Below are 18,842 nucleotides of genomic sequence, written 5' to 3'. Positions count from 1 at the left end.
TCCATGGAGTGTAACCACTGTTCTTTTAAACTTTAAACATGTGAACTATGCGTCCAACGGTGTCTCTTAGCCACATTTCTAGCATGCAGTCAAACGTGACACTCAACAAACCTCATCAGTTCAGATATTTCATGTGTTCTAGCTCTAGTACGCCTGGTGGAGCTAATGAAGCCCTTGATTAGTGAGACAACTCCTGTTCTGCAGATTTGTGCTGTTTGTAAGGGATTATATTCAGGGGGTTGAACAATTTTGAAACTGCAGAAGTCAATACAAGTTGCATTTTCAGTTGGATTTGGGTAAACCACTTGAAACATTTGTTTTGTTGAGCTATTTCAATTGCTTTTGCTTGATTTGTTCATTGCAAACAGCTGAACGTCTGTAAATATTGCCAACAAACCTGATTTGCAATGGGATATATACACACATATATATATATATATATATACAGTATATAATGTAATATATATGTAATATATATGTAATATGTAATATCAATGTATTTATTTGTGAATTTTATACATTTTTGTGAATCTCTTCACATTTATTTGTGCATCTCAATCTATTTCTTTGGAATAATGTTACACAAATACCTCTATAGAGGGGAAGTTATTCTGATTCAAGATTACCAGGAACATGAATTTAAAACAATGATGATTTGCACTGATAAATCATTTACAAAAGCAAAATTGTCCATTTTGACTTCATTGTGACTTTAAAGCAGGATGGATTCTGATTGGCTGTTAATTTTTTTTTTTTTATGGTTCATCATCTGGACAAAAATTGTTCTGAAAGTGATTAAAATGATACTGTCACTGTGACTGATATTCTTCAACATTCAGAGCGAGTTTTCATCTGTGGTGTGAACAGCCCATAATTTACATGGATTTCTCGGCGACGTCATCACTGCTTGCGCACGCAACCAAGAGGCAAAAGACCCGCGCTCTTCGTACCGGAGTAAAGGGTTCGGCTAGTATGTGTTGTTGCTAAGTCAAAATGCCAAGGAGTTGTAGCCAGTGCTGGGTGCCTGATGTTCAACATTACTATGGGGAAGCATGGTTTTGCCAAAAAAATGCCTTAAAATCATAAGGCTTGGCTTTAATGCCTTGCCTTTGACGAGCACATCCTCAACACGCAAAAAATCCGGTGCAGCATCAAAGTATTTGACAAGCTGCACATGACCATATTAGCACGTAGTATGCATCAAGGGATTTGTATGCTCTAATCATTTCTCTTGTAGCCTATACTTGGTGTCTGAATAAGATAATTATATCAGGCCATACAATTGCTGGCCACTTCTTGTCATCCACAATCCAAAGATCGTCATGTATTGCATAGATCCGGCAAGATCTCACCATTGCTGAGAGTAAGTTTTTTTTTAATATAAATTAGGCTAATCGCCACGTTCGGAGGTACTAAGGGTTCCCACATAATCCATCGTCAAATCTTTGATTTACAGTAAAGTAACGTTATAGGCTATGTGTCATGAAATGTTGCAGGTCGTAACGTAAACAAGGCTAACTTATATAAAAGCAAAGCTCTATAGATGCTGCACTCCTAACATTGGCTATTGCATTACTACATTGCTATAGTCTAACGTTAACATGATAATTCATGCATCACAGTATGTCCGGATTTTAATTCGTAAACAGTTGGACGTTTTACATAATGTTATATAATATAAACACAAACAAACAGATCCAACTCTGAAATTGCAGTTTATTATTGAGTCAGCAAGAAATTACAAACAATGCGAAATCTAAGTTACGTTAATTACAATGTTCTTTTACAGAACTCGGCATAACAGCTAGCGGTTTTCTGCCTCTTGGATGCGCGCGCATCCGGTATTGTTTGTATACAAGAAACCCGTGTGTAGGCGACATGGAAGTAAAAAATAATTAAAAAGGTAATTGCTACTTTAACTTCATCTCAAAATAATTCTGACTTCTTTCTTTCAATTTTAGAACAACAATTCCGAGATGTAAACTCAAAATTCAATGGGGAAAATTTCCAGATTTCGAGAAAGAAAGTGAGAATTATGAGATATAAGATAAAAAAATAGGATCAGAATTGTAACCAGAATTGCGAGGGACAAGTCAGAACTGCGAAATATAAACTTAGAATTCTAATAAACTTAGAATTCTAGAGTTGTGTGAATCGAGCAGTGTTCGCTGAGTGACTGTGGTAACCATGGCGACTGCAGTACGGCTGCGCGTGAGCGTGTCCTGCCGCGGCTTCCGTAGCCCGTGTGCGGAAACCCCGCGCCATCATCAGACGAGCGACGATGAAGTGAAAGACACACAAGATGGCGGCGATCGGCGGATAGACGGACATTCACGTAAACATTTAAACGACCCGACCCGATTAACGCTCATTCAGAGCCGTAACCGAGAGCCAAACACAGTTAAACGAGACCGTAGACCGTTCACGCGAGAGTCTGAGAATCACGAGGCTGAAACTCTGAGGTTTGGCTCATTCTACTGATTTCGTGAGCTTAAGATGAACGATTGGAGATATTAAAGCGAGTGGTTAGAGCTAAATAGACCGTTGATCTAGTCTCGTCGGGTGGTTTCCACAGGGTAAGGTGGTTTAGTGAGGTAAACTGGTGGTTTAGTGAGGTAAACTGGTGGTTTAGTGAGGTAAACTGGTGGTTTAGTGCGGTAGGATGTCTAGTTCCCGGTGTGGATGCGAGGGCAGACAGTGCTAGTTTAGTGAGGTGAATATGCGCCAGGACTGCTAGTGTCGGAGAGGTTTGAGCTAGTGAAGATGAGCGACACCCGGAGGAGAGTGAAGCTGTACACGCTGAACGAGGACCGGCAGTGGGAGGACCGGGGCACGGGGCATGTGTGCTGCTCCGACGAGGAGACCTCGCTCACGGTCACCGCAGAGTCCGACGGTACGAGCCTCTTCACCACCACCATCATCATCATCACGTGACCCCGAGCTGATCTCTCTCTCTCTCTCTCTCTGTGTGTGTGTGTGTGTATAGGGTCACTGCTTCTGGAGTCCAAGATCATCACCAGCACTGCGTATCAGAAACAGCAGGTACACGATCCTCATGCTTTCAGATTCAGCTTGCTTCCATCTGAGTGTTAAATAGATGTCTCTCTTAACCCTGCCTGTGACCTTTGACCCCTCAGGACACGCTCATCGTGTGGTCCGAAGCGGAGAACTACGACCTGGCTCTGAGTTTCCAAGAGAAAGCCGGCTGTGACGAGATCTGGGAGAAGATCTGTCAGGTTCGTGCATTCACATGATGACTCTGAACACAGTGTTTACATGAGGGATGAATAAAGTCAAGTCAGCTTCATTTATACAGCGCTTCTTACAATACTGATCGCTTCAAAGCAGCTTTACAGAGAGAACAGGAAAATAACACTACAAAGTTTGTTTCCAGAAGAAAGTAGCGTCACAGTTCAGCTAAAGTAAGTTCAGTGATGGGTCATTTCTGTAGTAAAAAGGTATTAATTTAGTTTAAACTGTAGGCTATATAAACAACAGTATTGTCTCATTCCATATTGTTTATTAAAAACATATCGATATATCGTAAACTCGATATGGCCCAAGTGTGACGTGTCCTCTTATGCTCAGGATGATATAAAAGAGTTTACTATTCACACGCTCTGAGACGCGGCGATCTGGATGTGTGTTGCTAAACTGAGAAACGCGGGTACTTTCCAGTCTACGTGTGCTTCGATATTTAAATAGGAAAGGATTAAAAACAGGAACATTATCGTTTCTTGGGAAGTTTCCCGGTAGTCCTCTTCAGAGAGTTAGCAGGCAGAGCGGGACTGTGATCTTCCTTCAGCGAAGGGGCAGTGTCTCGGGTTCCTCATCATGCTTAGCTGCCCGCGGATGCGCCTGAATATTAATCGCCCTAATCTGCGGATGCCGAATCATAAAAAAAATGCCAAAAATCGGCCCGATTCATCAGTCGGCCTCTAGAACGAACACCTCAACATAGACTAGTTTATCTTAAAGTCCCCCTGTAGTCAATCATTTCATCCCTTAAATGTCATTGAAATGTCATTGTTCAATGACACCATTGCCTCATTTAGTATGCGCGGGTCTATGAATATGCAAATGAGCCCCGCCTCCACTCACTCACTCAGCTCAGAGATCCACTGGTTGACGATCACACGTTGATCTGATTGGTTACAAGGTAGTTTGTGACGTCAGAAACACCAGCGATTTCAAAGCGTGTTTTTGAGACTGTCTTTGGTTCACTGCAGTTTTAAGGAGGAAATACTCAGCAATGCTGTCGACTTATGAATTTACACATGGTTTGTCTTAAAGCAGATTAAAAACACCACATAGACTCATAAACTACACTAAAAGCTGGAGTTTCTTTAACAGTAGGTAAGGACTAATCAGTCGCTCATACGGCAGTCGGCTCTTGTTGACGTGTTTGGTGTGCAGGGCACAGACCGTCAATGGAGATCACTCAGGATCCCTGCCTCATTTGCATATTCATAGAGCTGCGTATACTAAATGAGGCAAGGGTGTTGAGTTACAATCAAGATATTATAAGGCATGAAGACAAGGAAAAAACGTTTAAATATGTCATTTTGGTGATCAAAGATGAGTTTTAAGGATAACATTTTTGACTACAGGGGGACTTTAGCAAGTAGGTAAGACTCATGGTCGCTGATACTGAGGCTCTGCTGTTGTTGACGTGTGTGTGTGTGTGCGCAGGTGCAGGGCAAAGACCCGTCGGTGGAGATCACGCAGGACCCGATGGATGAGTCTGAGGAGGAGCGTTTGGAGGACCTGGAGTCGGCTCATGTGCTGGACCTGCCGGCCTGCGAGCCGGAGCATCTGGAGGAGATCGCGGAGCTGGTGACGTCCGTGCTGTCCTCGCCCGTGCGCCGCGAGAAGCTAGCGCTAGCTCTGCTGAGCTCAGGGTTCATCCGCAAGCTGCTGCTGCTCTTCCGCTCCTGCGAGGACTCACACCACCGACAGGCTAGTTACACTTTCACTTCACGCATCATCACACTTTACTTCTCCGCACAGCCGAGCTTCTTCTGCTAGTGCAGATCACCGTATCTGTCGAGATTATACCGGTTTCACGTATATGACAGGTGTTTTTTTCCCAAGCATGACTGGGTGTAAACCACATGTTCTACTGAGTGAGAGAGGAAATACTGCAGTAGATTGACTCCGAATGCCCTATTTTACTGTCATGAGTGAATATTGTAGAAAAACAAACACTAGGATTAATACAGGTTTGCAGGTTCTACCAAGAGGTCCAGCAGGAGGCGCTCATAAACGCTGCTTTATCTGGAGAGATAAAGAAACATTCAATAAAAATAACATTGATTCTTTCACCTCAGACACACTCATATAAGAACACCCGCGCCGCGTTTAGGCTGTGAAACGAGCAGTGCTCATGTTTATTCAGCGATGTCAGTGCCAACCACTAATAGGTTTTCCAAAAGGCTGTGTTGATATTGTGAACCAATGTATGGGAAACACTGTAACATAATTTGACAGCGATCCGTCACAGTAACACACACACTGAGCCTCACCAGTGAGCAGTGAAAGACCCGCTCACACAGCGTCGTGTCCCCTGTTTAAGAGACATACACTGGTATTGCGGTTTATTAAACATTCATATCATAACAAAAATAAACACCTGTATTCGTTATGAACCGGTGTACCGCCCGGCACTATCTCCTGCAGAAGACAACTGCAGATTTCTGCTCGGCTCAGTTTTGCGTGGACTGTGTAGCTTTGGCTGGCTAGCTAACTTTTAATGTGGACTACAGACAGACCAGCCCGTTCTCATCCCAAGGCGTCATATATTGACGCTTTTGACATTTCGTCTACATTGAACGCACATGGCACCCTTTAGCGTCAATATGAGACGCAGATAGAAATGGGCCAGAAGGCGCCTCCTAGCGGTCTAACCCTACACTAGACCTAAACCTACCCATAACCGAACAAAGCTCTGTGCGTCTCATATTGACGCTAAAGGGTGCATTGTGCGTTCGATGTAGACGAAATATCAAAAGCGTCAGCATATGACGCCCAAGGATGAGAATGCGTTGACAGACTGGTGTCGTTTGCACAGTTACAGTGTGACATAACCGTGGTTCAAGCGTAACTAATACCTGCAAGATCTGTGTGTTACCCATAACCCCGCAGAACTGAATGTGGACGTGAGGCCCCGTATGATCTGCCCTGCAAGCTCGTCGGCTTTGCTTAACCCTCTGAGGTCTGAGCTGTTTTCTGGGCCCTGGAGGTGTTCTGACATGCTCTGACATTTCTGGTTATTTCTGTTACTTGTGACATTTTCATGGCTAAAGTCTACTTACACAGGGTTTTTCCTGGGTCAAAATTGGTCTTCGGTGGTGGCTGACCGACATGGTCATCCACACACTGCAAAGAGTACCCTAGTACCCATATGATCCGCAAGCCCAATATTGACAATAAACTGTGATTTTTCCACGACTGGCTTTCATTGTTTTGAAAGATGGTGGGCGATATGGCAAAAATATCACATCACGATTTTATCACGATTCTTTTTATGTTGGTTTTACTATTTTGTGACTTAGCATTACAGCCAAACTAATGTCCATATTTTAAAAATAAAGCCTAAGGTAACAAAATATTAAAATAAAAAAGGCAGACAGGGACGAAGATAAAAATATTTGTCATTATTTTCTTTGTTATTAAATATTAAGATCAAAGATACACATTACACATACACAACTTAATATACAAATTAAACAGTGCTTTATGTTTTCAGCTACAGTAGGTGTGTAACAGTAGCATTGAAGTAATTAAATGAACAAATATGAAAATAAAACAAAACATAGACTTCACTGTATAAATTATACATTGATACTTATTAAAGCTACTATTAAAGTTATCCGTCAAGAGCAGTGAGTGATTTTCTCTTTGCATTTTGTTGTCTTATTAACATTAAAGGGATAGTTCTCCTAAAAATTCAAATTATCATAATTTACTCTCTCAAGTTGTTTTAAACTCGAATAAGTTTCTTTCTTCTGTTGAAAATAAAAGTTATTTGGAAGAATGTGGGTAACCAAACAGCTGATGTACCCCAGTGACTTCCATAGTATATTCTCCTATGGAAGCCAATGGGGACCAGCTACTGTTTGGATAGCCACATTTTTCAAAATATTAATATTAGAAAAATATTAGAAGGAAATTAATAGAGGATTGGAACAACATTAGAGTGCGTAAATGATGAGATAATTTTTATTTTTGGGTGAACTATACCTTTAAGGACAGGCGGCAGCGTGTTTACTATTGTTACTGTCTCTTTAAGAGCTGAGCGCGACGCGTCTAATATACACGCATTTGACAAGCAGATTTTCTCTCTATTTTCTCAAGTTTGCTTTCACTTTAGACATAACCGACTTTGTTTATGTAAACCTTGTGTGTATTTAACAGTATAAGCACAATAAGACTCGAAAGATAACTTAGTCCAGTATCCAGGCGCTGGTAGACAGGCTTTTAGTGCATGTGAGCTTCACATGTACATGTACGCGCTGAGAAACACATGTTAGAACAGCGCATCAGCACGCGAATTAAATGTTTAACCGACAAGGCATTAAAGCACATGCAAATTATGAACTGCAGTGTCCCGTTCTGCTGCGTTAACATTTTATGTTAATATACGTCGCGGTGTTCAGTAAGTTATGTTGGGACAGAGGCGCCAGAACAGATATAATTCACGATTCTACGATATTTCTTTAAAAGCAGATCGTGGAGACATTATAATCATCCACGATCAAAGATCGTCCTATCGCACACCCCTACCACTTCAAACTGGATAGATTTTTTTTTTTTTTTTTTGCGTTGTTTTTTTTTTTCATTTTGGCGGCCGCCAAAAAATTTTCAATGTAGGAAAAACCCTGTTACACTGTATTCAGCACAAACTCTGCTACAATAATATATCAGCAGTGTGTGTATAAAAGTTGGTTGTTTTGAGATAATGACATTTATGCGTGGTTTGTGAAAATACAAAAAAAAATTCTCACTGAAATAAGGTCATGAAACCCATACTGATTATTTCTTTACAAGACTTTTGAAAATTGTATGACGTAGCCTAGAATATTTGCTGCAAAACTATGTGAAAATCACCCTGACTGCTCATTCAGATAAGACAATATATTGATTTAAAAATTTTACGACGTGTTTTGTGTTAGAAAGCTTTATGCGGGAGCTCATTAATATGTAAGCTTTTCTCACCTGAGAAAGACAAAGAACCTCCCCTAACGGCCCTATTAGGAGCTATCAGGCCCTTTCATTCTGAGCAACCTTGCACAATACTGTAAATGAGGAGATTTAAAAAAGAATGACTTTTAAATTGTTTGGATTTATTTACAACACAACATAATCCAAAGATACACAACAAATGCCAAAAAAGCACTTCAAAGACAGAGACCTTTGTGCCATTCCTAAAAACATTGTACATACCTTTCATTTCCAAGATTTTCACTTTACCGTGTTCACGTACAGAGACTCATGTGAATGTTGAAGTCCTCAGTGGCATCTGGGCCCTGAAAAAAAAAAGTGAACATACTGATATCAAGAGAAAGGCCTGCACGATTTTGGAAATAAATATTAGATTTTTCTGGTTAAAATTGCTTTTTAAAATTCCTTTTTAAAATTCACAGAATACACACACACACACACACACACACACACACAAATGTTTCCAACAATATATAATATAATGAACACCAGGTTTGTTGTGCCTTTTAAGCATAAGGTATATGCGCACAGTGCCGGATAAAATAATAATAACAATAAATAACCTATAGCAGTATAAATCTTCCAAAAGATTTCAGTAACAACTAAGCTAGAGAAAAATATATTGATTATCATGTTACTTCAAATGTTTCCATCCGTTATGATGATATGAAATGAGATAATAATAAAAACATGAAGCCGTTTGGTGCGTTTTGCTTTCATCCAAAACATTATACATTCAAACGCGATCGCGCTCAAATATAAAACATTATGGTTACCATATACATATCTACGTTTGAGCAGATATCCACAAACACAGTAACAGTAAACACGGGTCTAAATATTATAATATTCCCCATATATCTAGCAACAGTTCAACTGCAACGTGACATTTATGCAACAATAACAAACTAATATGTAAGAATTTCTTACCTTACATCTTTCATGTCTTCAAATTGCGTTCTTCTTCTGCTGAGGTAGCCTAAATCCAGTGTAAGCTCAGGCACGTCTTTCAAACTCGACGAAAAGTGAAGTGTTTTGTTGTTGAGGTAATGAGCGAGTCCGCGTTCCATGTGGAGATTTGCATGTGAATGTCTTTTGCGCGAGTGGGCGTGGCCAAATTAACTGTAATGAGGAAGCGTTTGAGAAGCTGGACATCTTGTTGGTTTTATACAAATTACTTAAACAGAGAATATTTGTTTTCAGTTTGAATCCGATCATTTAAAAGTACACACTTAAATGTTTATAAAGGTATATGGCTCATAAATGTGTAACAAGTATTCGCTGAGTTTTGTTTCAGTTTATAGACGTGCTCAAGAAAAAAAAGTTCACCGCGACGGAGAGGCAGAACGCACACCCTGTTTATTTTCTTTATTTTACAAAAGCACAATGTTTTGATTTGATTGTAAGTGGACACGTACAAAAGTAGAAATATCACAGATTCTTTTTTTATATTTCTTTTTTCTGTATGACCATAAATGACGGAGTAATTTAAGTTTAAAGTGCTACAATGTGGAGAAAATCCAGCAAAACGCGTCCGCGCGTTTGCCGACCTCAGAGGGTTAAAGCATTATTGTGATGCGTGAACACGCTGGCAATGCGAGTCGCTTGTTATTTTTATGATTTAGTCATATAGTCAGCAGTGTATCTGTTGCATTAACCGTTTAATCTCCTAGCAACAAAATCCCCGTGCGTTTGCTCTGTCCACCTCGCGAGATCATCTCCCTAATGTCTGGCCACTTCTTTACGTTAGAAATATTACAGTCACTGTAATTTATGGAACAGTAACGTGGACATCTAAACACAAACTCATGAGGGTTTACACTTGTATTCTGAAGTGGCGATGAATGAACAGTTTGCACATTCAGAAGCAGTGATGTGTTCTCCTGTGTCGGCGTAGGCTTATAGATCATTTACGTTATAAATCTGGTGAAGTGGCGCACGTTGTGTTCCCATACGAGCGTCATTAGCAGCCCAGACTCACAGCGCATGCAGAGGTGGAGTACAATCACTGAACATGTTCTCATGAGATGTCCGGCCACTGACCCTAACCCCAGTGTGTGCTACACCGCGAGTGTGAGAGACATGAGCCATCACGCTGTTTAATAGTGTTCTGTGTGTCTTACCAGCCGGCTAGCGGAGCGGAAGTCTGACACAGCAGGAAGTGCGTCGTCATGTTCACTCCCGCGTTGCAGAATAAGGTGTAAAGATATTCTCAGGTGGAGGTCATGTGACACACTAGAGTTTTCTGCTGTAGAAACATTCCTGTCCCACACAGAGGACCTAACAGTGCACACACACACACACACACACACACACACACACACACACACACACACACACACACACACACACACACACACACACACACACACACACACACACACACAGAGGACCTAACAGTGCACACACACACACACACACACACACACGCACACACACACACAGAGGACCTAACAGTGCACACACACACACACACACACACACACACACACACACACACACACAGAGAACCTAACAGTGCACACACACACACACACGCACACACACGCACACACACACACACACACACAGAGGACCTAACAGTGCACACACACACACACACACACGCACACACACACAGAGGACCTAACAGTGCACACACACACACACACACACACACACGCACACACACACAGAGGACCTAACAGTGCGCACACACACACACACACACACACACACACACACACAGAGGACCTAACAGTGCACACACACACACACACACACACACACACACACACACACACACACACACACAGAGAACCTAACAGTGCACACACACACACGCACACACACACAGAGGACCTAACAGTGCACACACACACACACACACACACACACACACACACACACACACACACACACGCACACACACACAGAGGACCTAACAGTGCACACACACACACACACACACACACACACACACACACACACACACACAGAGAACCTAACAGTGCACACACACACACACACACACACACACACACACACGCACACACACACACAGAGGACCTAACAGTGCACACACACACACACACACACACACACACACACAGAGGACCTAACAGTGCACACACACACACACACACACACACACACACACACACACACACACACAGAGAACCTAACAGTGCACACACACACACACACACACACACACACACACACACACACACGCACACACACACACAGAGGACCTAACAGTGCACACACACACACACACACACACACACACACACACACACACACACACACAGAGGACCTAACAGTGCACACACACACACACACACACACACACAGAGGACCTAACAGTGCACACTAGTGATGCGCGGGTCGGCTTTTTTTCCAACCCGCGGGTCCCGCTTTTATGAAATTATTTGGCCCGCCCCAGCCCGCCCCGCACCACTGTATCTATTTTTACAACCCGCCCCGCCCCGCCCCGCACCCGCGACCATTAAATAGACATATTAGGCATTGTAATGTAAATGAAAACAGCCTTTATTTCAGCCTGAAAGTGCTTGGAAACATTGCCAACTGGCAATAACAGACGTTTCTGAATATGAACCATAAATCAGGTCATATTAATAAGATAATGATTTAAACATTTTCAATATTTACAAAGCAGCGTTTGTATTCATCTAATTCATCATTCACCTTTTTTTCTTTAATTATGTAAAATCCCGACCTCAATTTCTCCCGCACCTCATCTTCCATCTTCACTTTTATTTCTCCGTCTTTGTTGTTGTGGCTGGCGGCGGGAGCTGCTTTGCGCGAGCTGTGTCACGTGACGCCAAAGGTTTGGGGAAATCACGCAAGTTGCATTGCTACGGCCTTATCAAAGAACCTACTAAAATATGATTAGATTGATATTCCCAAATATTTAATATAGGCTGGACATTGCATGCAACATATATGGATTTTTATTTTATTTTGTTTTTAATGACCCGCCCCGCCCCAACCCGCCCCGCAAATAAAGTGACAATTTCTTTACCCGCCCCAACCCGACCCGCGCATCACTAGTGCACACACACACACACACACACACACACACAGAGGACCTAACAGTGCACACACGCACACACACACAGAGGACCTAACAGTGCACACACACACACACACACACACACGCACACACACACACACAGAGGACCTAACAGTGCGCACACACACACACACACACACACACACACACACACACACACACACACACACACAGAGGACCTAACAGTGCACACACACACACACACACACACACACACACACACACACACACAGAGGACCTAACAGTGCACACACACACACACACACACGCACACACACACAGAGGACCTAACAGTGCACACACACACACACACACACACACACACACGCACACACACACACACAGAGGACCTAACAGTGCACACACACACACACACACACACACACACACACACACACACACACACACACACACACACAGAGGACCTAACAGTGCACACACACACACACACACACACACACACACACAGAGGACCTAACAGTGCACACACACACACACACACACACACACACACACACACAGAGGACCTAACAGTGCACACACACACACACACACACACACACACACACACACACACACACACACACACACAGAGGACCTAACAGTGCGCACACACACACACACACACACACACACACACACACACACAGAGGACCTAACAGTACACACACACACACACACACACACAGAGGACCTTACAGTGCACACACACAGAGGACCTAACAGTGCACACACACACACACACACACGCATGCGCAGCTGAATGACGTGTGTGTGTGTGTGTCCCGCAGGCGCTGCACCACCTGTACGAGATCGTGCGCGGCGTGCTGTTCCTCAACAAGGCGTCGCTGTTCGAGGTGCTGTTCTCGGACGACTGCATCATGGACGTGGTGGGCTGTCTGGAGTACGAGCCGGCGCTGGCCCAGCCGCGGAGACACCGCGAGTTCCTCACACACACGGCCCGCTTCCGCGAGGTCATCCCCATCACCGACTCCGAGCTGCGGCAGAAGATCCACCAGACCTACCGCGTGCAGTACATCCAGGACATCATCCTGCCCACGCCCTCCGTGTTCGAGGAGAACTTCCTGTCCACGCTCTCCTCCTTCATCTTCTTCAACAAGGTGGAGATCGTCAGCATGCTGCAGGTGCGCTCGCCTCTGTGTGTGTGTGTGTGTGTGTGTGTGTGTGTGTGTGTGTGTGCGTGCGGGGGGGGGGCTCCAGAGGAACACTGCTGTGTTCTGAGTGGACATATAGAGTCATCTTTCCTGTGATGTTTCAGCATCATTACTCCAGTCTTCTGTGTCACATGATCCTTCAGAAATCACTCCAAAACTGATCAAAAGTGACAGTAAAGACGTTTATAATGTTTCAAAAGTTTGTATTTCAAATAAATGCTGTTCTTTTGAACTTTCAATTCATCAAAGAATCCTGAACAATAATTGCACACAACCGTTCTCAACACTGATAATAATCATAAATGTTTCTTGATCATCAGATCCTCATATTAGAGTGATTTCTGGAGGGTCATGTGACACTGAAGACTGGAGTAATGATGCTGAACATTCAGCTTTGATCACAGGAATAAATTACACTTTACTGTATATTCACATAGAAAACAGATGATTTACACTGGAGTAATATTTCACAATATTAGTGTTTTTTTGTGTATTTTTAATAACATAAACGCTGCCTTGGTGAGCAGAAGAGACATTAAAAAAACATTAAAATCTTCCCGATCCAAAACTTTTGACCGGCACTGTACGTGTCATTTATTATGAAGCAATATTCTTGTCATAACAGAAATGATGATGCGTTTAAGCCTGTAGAAACAGTCAGCAGTGTGTGTGTGTGTGTGTGTGTGTGTGTGTTTCAGGAGGATGAGAAGTTTCTGACGGAGGTGTTCGCTCAGCTGACGGATGAAGCCACAGAGGACGACAAGAGGAGAGAGCTGGTACTACACACACACACACACACACACACACACACACACACACGGGGTGCAGCGGATCTCAGTTGATCGTGATGCGTACGGATCAGCTCTCCTTGGTTCGGCACACATGTGATTCAGATCAACTGCTGAATTTAACCATCATAGAGTGAAAGTTTATCATTTGGACGTGTTTTGTCTTGACAATTTACATTTATAAACGCGGAAGAAGAGGCAAAAATCGGGATTTGCGTGTTTTCTGTGCGTACAGCCGCACACACGCAGAGAGAGAGAGAGAGAGAGAGAGAGTGTGTTTCAGACAGCGCCCAAACACCGAATTGATCCTTGCCCTTGAACGGACACACACACTCACACACAGTTCTGTCTAAACGCCGTCTCTGCGAGTGTTCTCTCGGTTCTGTCGTCAGTGAACAGGAAGAAACCGGAAGTTTGTCAGTTTATTCCTCTTAAAGTGACAGTATCCTAATATTCCTGCTGTCGTCTGTGTCATTAATGTTAATAAAACAACAGAATACAGCTTTAACAAAGATTAAACTATATTTAATTTCTACAGTGAACAAATAGTGTTATTTTACATTTAGGCTTAATTATTCATTTCTGTACCTGAATACTAGCCTGGCAAGTCAGACCTACATCAGGATGTTAGGTCTGGAAACTCACCATAGTCACGGCTCAATCCGAGGGGCGGATAAACGGCTGTCTTTCAAATTCCCTCTGCACGCAATAGGACAGCGCTTCAACCAACCAGAGCGTTTTCCCAACAGCGGAGCTTAGTTGATAGTAGGGATGTCAACGATTAATCGACGATCAATTAATTGTCGATAATACATTTAATCGATAGAACTTATCGATCATCGATTAAGCAGGTCTTCATGCGCGTGCGCGCTGCTCAACCGCGAAACATGTAAAGCGAGCGCGCCGGAGTTATGTTTGGGACCATTTTACACCTTCATCATCATGTAAGTTTGCGTCTGCATTCGCAGCCTTTTGTTTTGTTCAAATGTAAGTTGTAATACTGTTTATTTTGTGTATGCCTATCTATATCTGATTTATCTCATATTGGATGCATTTGGTAAAGAACTCTGTAGTAAAGCGTCAGCTTCAGCGCGCGCAGCTCAAACGGCAGTGCACGACTAATAATGACTATTGGGACTGTAATATTACATAACATTATAAAGAGAAAAATACTGTAATAAAACATTGTGAATTATTTGGGTTTAGTTGCCGTGTCGCGTTGCTCCAGGAAGACCGCGTCCACAACATGAGTAGTTCTGAATGAATGGCACGTAACTTAGTTCAAGTTCACTTGTGCATGAATTTGCGTCATTTTGTGCAGATATAATTTGTAATATTGTTTATTTTAAATATATCTGATTAATCTCATATAGGATGCGTTTCTTTTAGATAAATAATGTGCTAGCAAAGTGCTCCAGTTTAACGGTTGCAGATTCATTCAGCGCGTGCAGTTGTTCCAGGAAGAGCGCGTCCACAACTGTCACACATTCTAGCGCATATGAGGCGGCGCTGGTGACGCGTTGTATTAGTAGTTATATTTGATTATTAAATAATTAATTTAATTATCAATCACATCGAAACATTTTACAATCCTACTAGCCCTTTATTTAAAACCATTCTAATCGATTTGGTGAGGAACATTAGCATTTGCAGACCCTGTCATGCTGTTGGCCATATGCCACTGCAGTTGACGCATATCGCAGTATTAAGGCTAACGATTAATCGATTAATTGATCGTTATTTTGAACGACGATCGATCATGGGAATTTGTGAAAATTGACATCCCTAGTTGATAGATTCAACTTTTGCCATATCTGGCCGGCAAAACGACGAACACATCTTCCTTTTTTTAAGAATGACTTAAGTGCCGTTCTTTGCTCTTTTCTCAAAGAAAAACTTAACTCCAAGTCCTCCAGAGTCGCGGCCAAAGCCGATTCGAAAGACCGTTGTTCTCCATCAGCAGCCGCCATTCTTTGTTTTCAAGTAGCAGCAGCCAGGTAACCGTCGCAACTCTGTCGTGTATGTTAAGCCCGCCCCCGCCTACTCTATACACAACGTGATTGGCCTGACCCAATCTGGGTTTTTGCAGCGAGTAGGTTTATTGAGAGTTGCTAGACGTACCTGGCTGCGAAATACATTTTGCTGCCGCTAGGGTGCGTCTAGATTTCTAGGCTACCTGAATACTACAGTTAGACTGTAACTTTGTTATTTAGTGTTCATCTCTGCTTGTAATGTGTGTGTTTGTTTATTACTGACTGTTCACTTGTGTTTAGTAATGTTGAACTTTATCAGTTAGGCTCGTAGTTTCTGCCGTGGTGTCGAAGAACTTCACTTGAGCTTATAAAGATATATGTATAGAAGTGTTTTGTGTTATGTTGATCTGAAAAATGATCCGATCCGTCGCTCAAAAAACGTAAATGATCCGAACCGTGAATTTTGTGATCAGTTGCACCTCTAACACACACTCACACACCCACACACACACTCACACACACACACACACACACACACACGGCAGGGGCTCACCCCGTCTCCTCTCACACCCGCAGGTGAACTTCTTCAAGGAGTTTTGTGCGTTCTCACAAACCCTGCAGCCGCAGAACAGAGACGCCTTCTTCAAGACACTGGCCAACCTGGGCATCTTACCCGCGCTGGAGATCGTGCTGGTGAGTGAACACACACACTCTGAGCTCAGACGACACACACACAACACAACACGGGTGTATGAGCTCATAGAGACGACACACTCTGAGCTCAGAGACGACACACACACAACACAACACGGGTGTATGAGCTCAGAGACGACACACACACAACACAACACAACACGGGTGTATGAGCTCAGAGACGACACACACACAACACAACACAACACGGGTGTATGAGCTCAGAGACGACACACACACAACACAACACGGGTGTATGAGCTCAGAGACGACACACACACACACAACACTGGTGTATGAGCTCATAGAGACGTCACACTCACAGTGTGTGTGTTCATCTATGTGTCTCTCTGAGCTCATACACGCGTGTTGTTGATGTGTGTGTCGTCTCTGGGCTCATGTACACATGTTGTGTGTGTGTTGAAGGGCATGGATGACGTGCAGGTGAAGGCCGCCGCCACAGACATCTTCTCCTACCTGGTGGAGTTCAGCCCGTCGATGGTGCGAGAGTTCGTCATGCAGGAGCCACAGCAGGCTGATGACGTGAGTACACACACACACACACACACACACTCTTGTACATCTATCTTTATGAGGACATTCATTGACACAATGCGATCTCTAGCCGCTTACCCTAACCTTACCCAACTAACCTTACAACTTAGTGCCTAACCCGACCCCTGACCCCAAACCGACCCTTGACCTCATTATAACCTGATCCCTAAAACCAAGTCTTGACCCTCAAACACTTTAAAGGCTCTCAGAGACTGAGGACCGGCCAACATGTCCTCACTGTACTCTCTCTGTCCTCCACTGGGCTAACACTCAAACTGGTCCACACACACACACACACACACACACACACACACACACACACACACCTGAGCAGTGGTCCTCCATGAACACACAGACACACACTAGACATGTGCCGGTATTCGGTAATGCGATAAATCGCGGTAATGAATATGCTCGATATTGCACGCAATTTACACTTCTCACACGCTCTCGCGCCACACATCCATTTCTCACGCAGAGAAAAATCCCGGAGCAAAGACACGGACACCGACAGACGAGACAGAGCAGGGTACTTTTGATATGAAAAAATCTCAGCTCTCATGTTCTGTCCATTTTATTATGAAGTTCAGACAATAAATACCGTTTTGGTGCTTGTAAATGTGACGTGACAGATCGCTGTAGCGCCTTATTTAAAGATACAGTACAGCTTACCGAAAGGTATTTATGCCTCACACATAATATCTATCAATCAGTGTTTTTCAGCCACGGAAAGAGGTCAATAAAACTGCAGGTGAACAATTATGTCACAGAACGTTACATTTACCTCAGGAAAGCCATTTAATGACCAACACGTTAGTTGGCTAGAAAGAATAGCTATAGAGAGGAGTATTTTGCTAAATATGTGCACTATATTACATTTGTTATATTATATATTTACTTGTGTCATAATTGTTATTATAGTGAAAACCAAATTATATTTAATTTAATTTGTTATTTTTAACCTTTAATAATACCAGCTGACAGGGCTCTCTGTATGTTTACAGCATTATGTGAGATATATTTTTTCTTGAGAAAAATGAACATGTAGGCCATCTACTGTAGCTAATGTTTATCCAATGAGTCCATACTGAATCAAGATTGAAATCAAATCCCAAGAATTGAATTGAAATCATGAAAATGGTATAAAATTCTGTTTAGTTACCAAATGTTTTGACAATCACAATTACACCTATTGTGATGCAAGTTGTTTTTTTTCTACATCCCCCCCCCCCAATCCATCCGTTTCTCTTGAGCAATTAAAATATCGTGATAATACCGTATACCGTGATAAAGCTCAATCAGTTAATCACAGCATGAAAATTTGATACCGGCACATGCCTAACACACACACACACAC

At 42.8% G+C, this 18,842-nt stretch overlaps 1 protein-coding gene across 1 annotated transcript in view; it reads left to right on the top strand.

The window, feature by feature from the left end:
• Positions 1–2,263: 2,263 nt before the first annotated feature.
• The window catches only part of ppp4r3b (protein phosphatase 4, regulatory subunit 3B), a 36,310-nt gene continuing 19,731 nt past the window's right edge, over positions 2,264–18,842 (top strand). Inside the window, exons 1-8 of the mRNA XM_081351021.1 lie at positions 2,264–2,893; positions 2,987–3,042; positions 3,138–3,236; positions 4,693–4,959; positions 13,093–13,446; positions 14,175–14,252; positions 16,814–16,930; positions 17,357–17,473. Coding sequence (XP_081207147.1) covers positions 2,764–2,893; positions 2,987–3,042; positions 3,138–3,236; positions 4,693–4,959; positions 13,093–13,446; positions 14,175–14,252; positions 16,814–16,930; positions 17,357–17,473 — 1,218 coding nt within the window. The 5' untranslated portion in view covers positions 2,264–2,763. The remainder of the gene's footprint in view (positions 2,894–2,986; positions 3,043–3,137; positions 3,237–4,692; positions 4,960–13,092; positions 13,447–14,174; positions 14,253–16,813; positions 16,931–17,356; positions 17,474–18,842) is intronic.

The sequence above is a fragment of the Scardinius erythrophthalmus genome, assembly GCF_964197995.2.
Source record: "Scardinius erythrophthalmus genome assembly, chromosome: 21".
In the NCBI taxonomy this organism is placed as follows: Eukaryota; Metazoa; Chordata; class Actinopteri; order Cypriniformes; family Leuciscidae; genus Scardinius; species Scardinius erythrophthalmus.
Note: the sequence above shows the minus strand (reverse complement) of the source record. Positions and strands in the feature narration are given on the sequence as shown.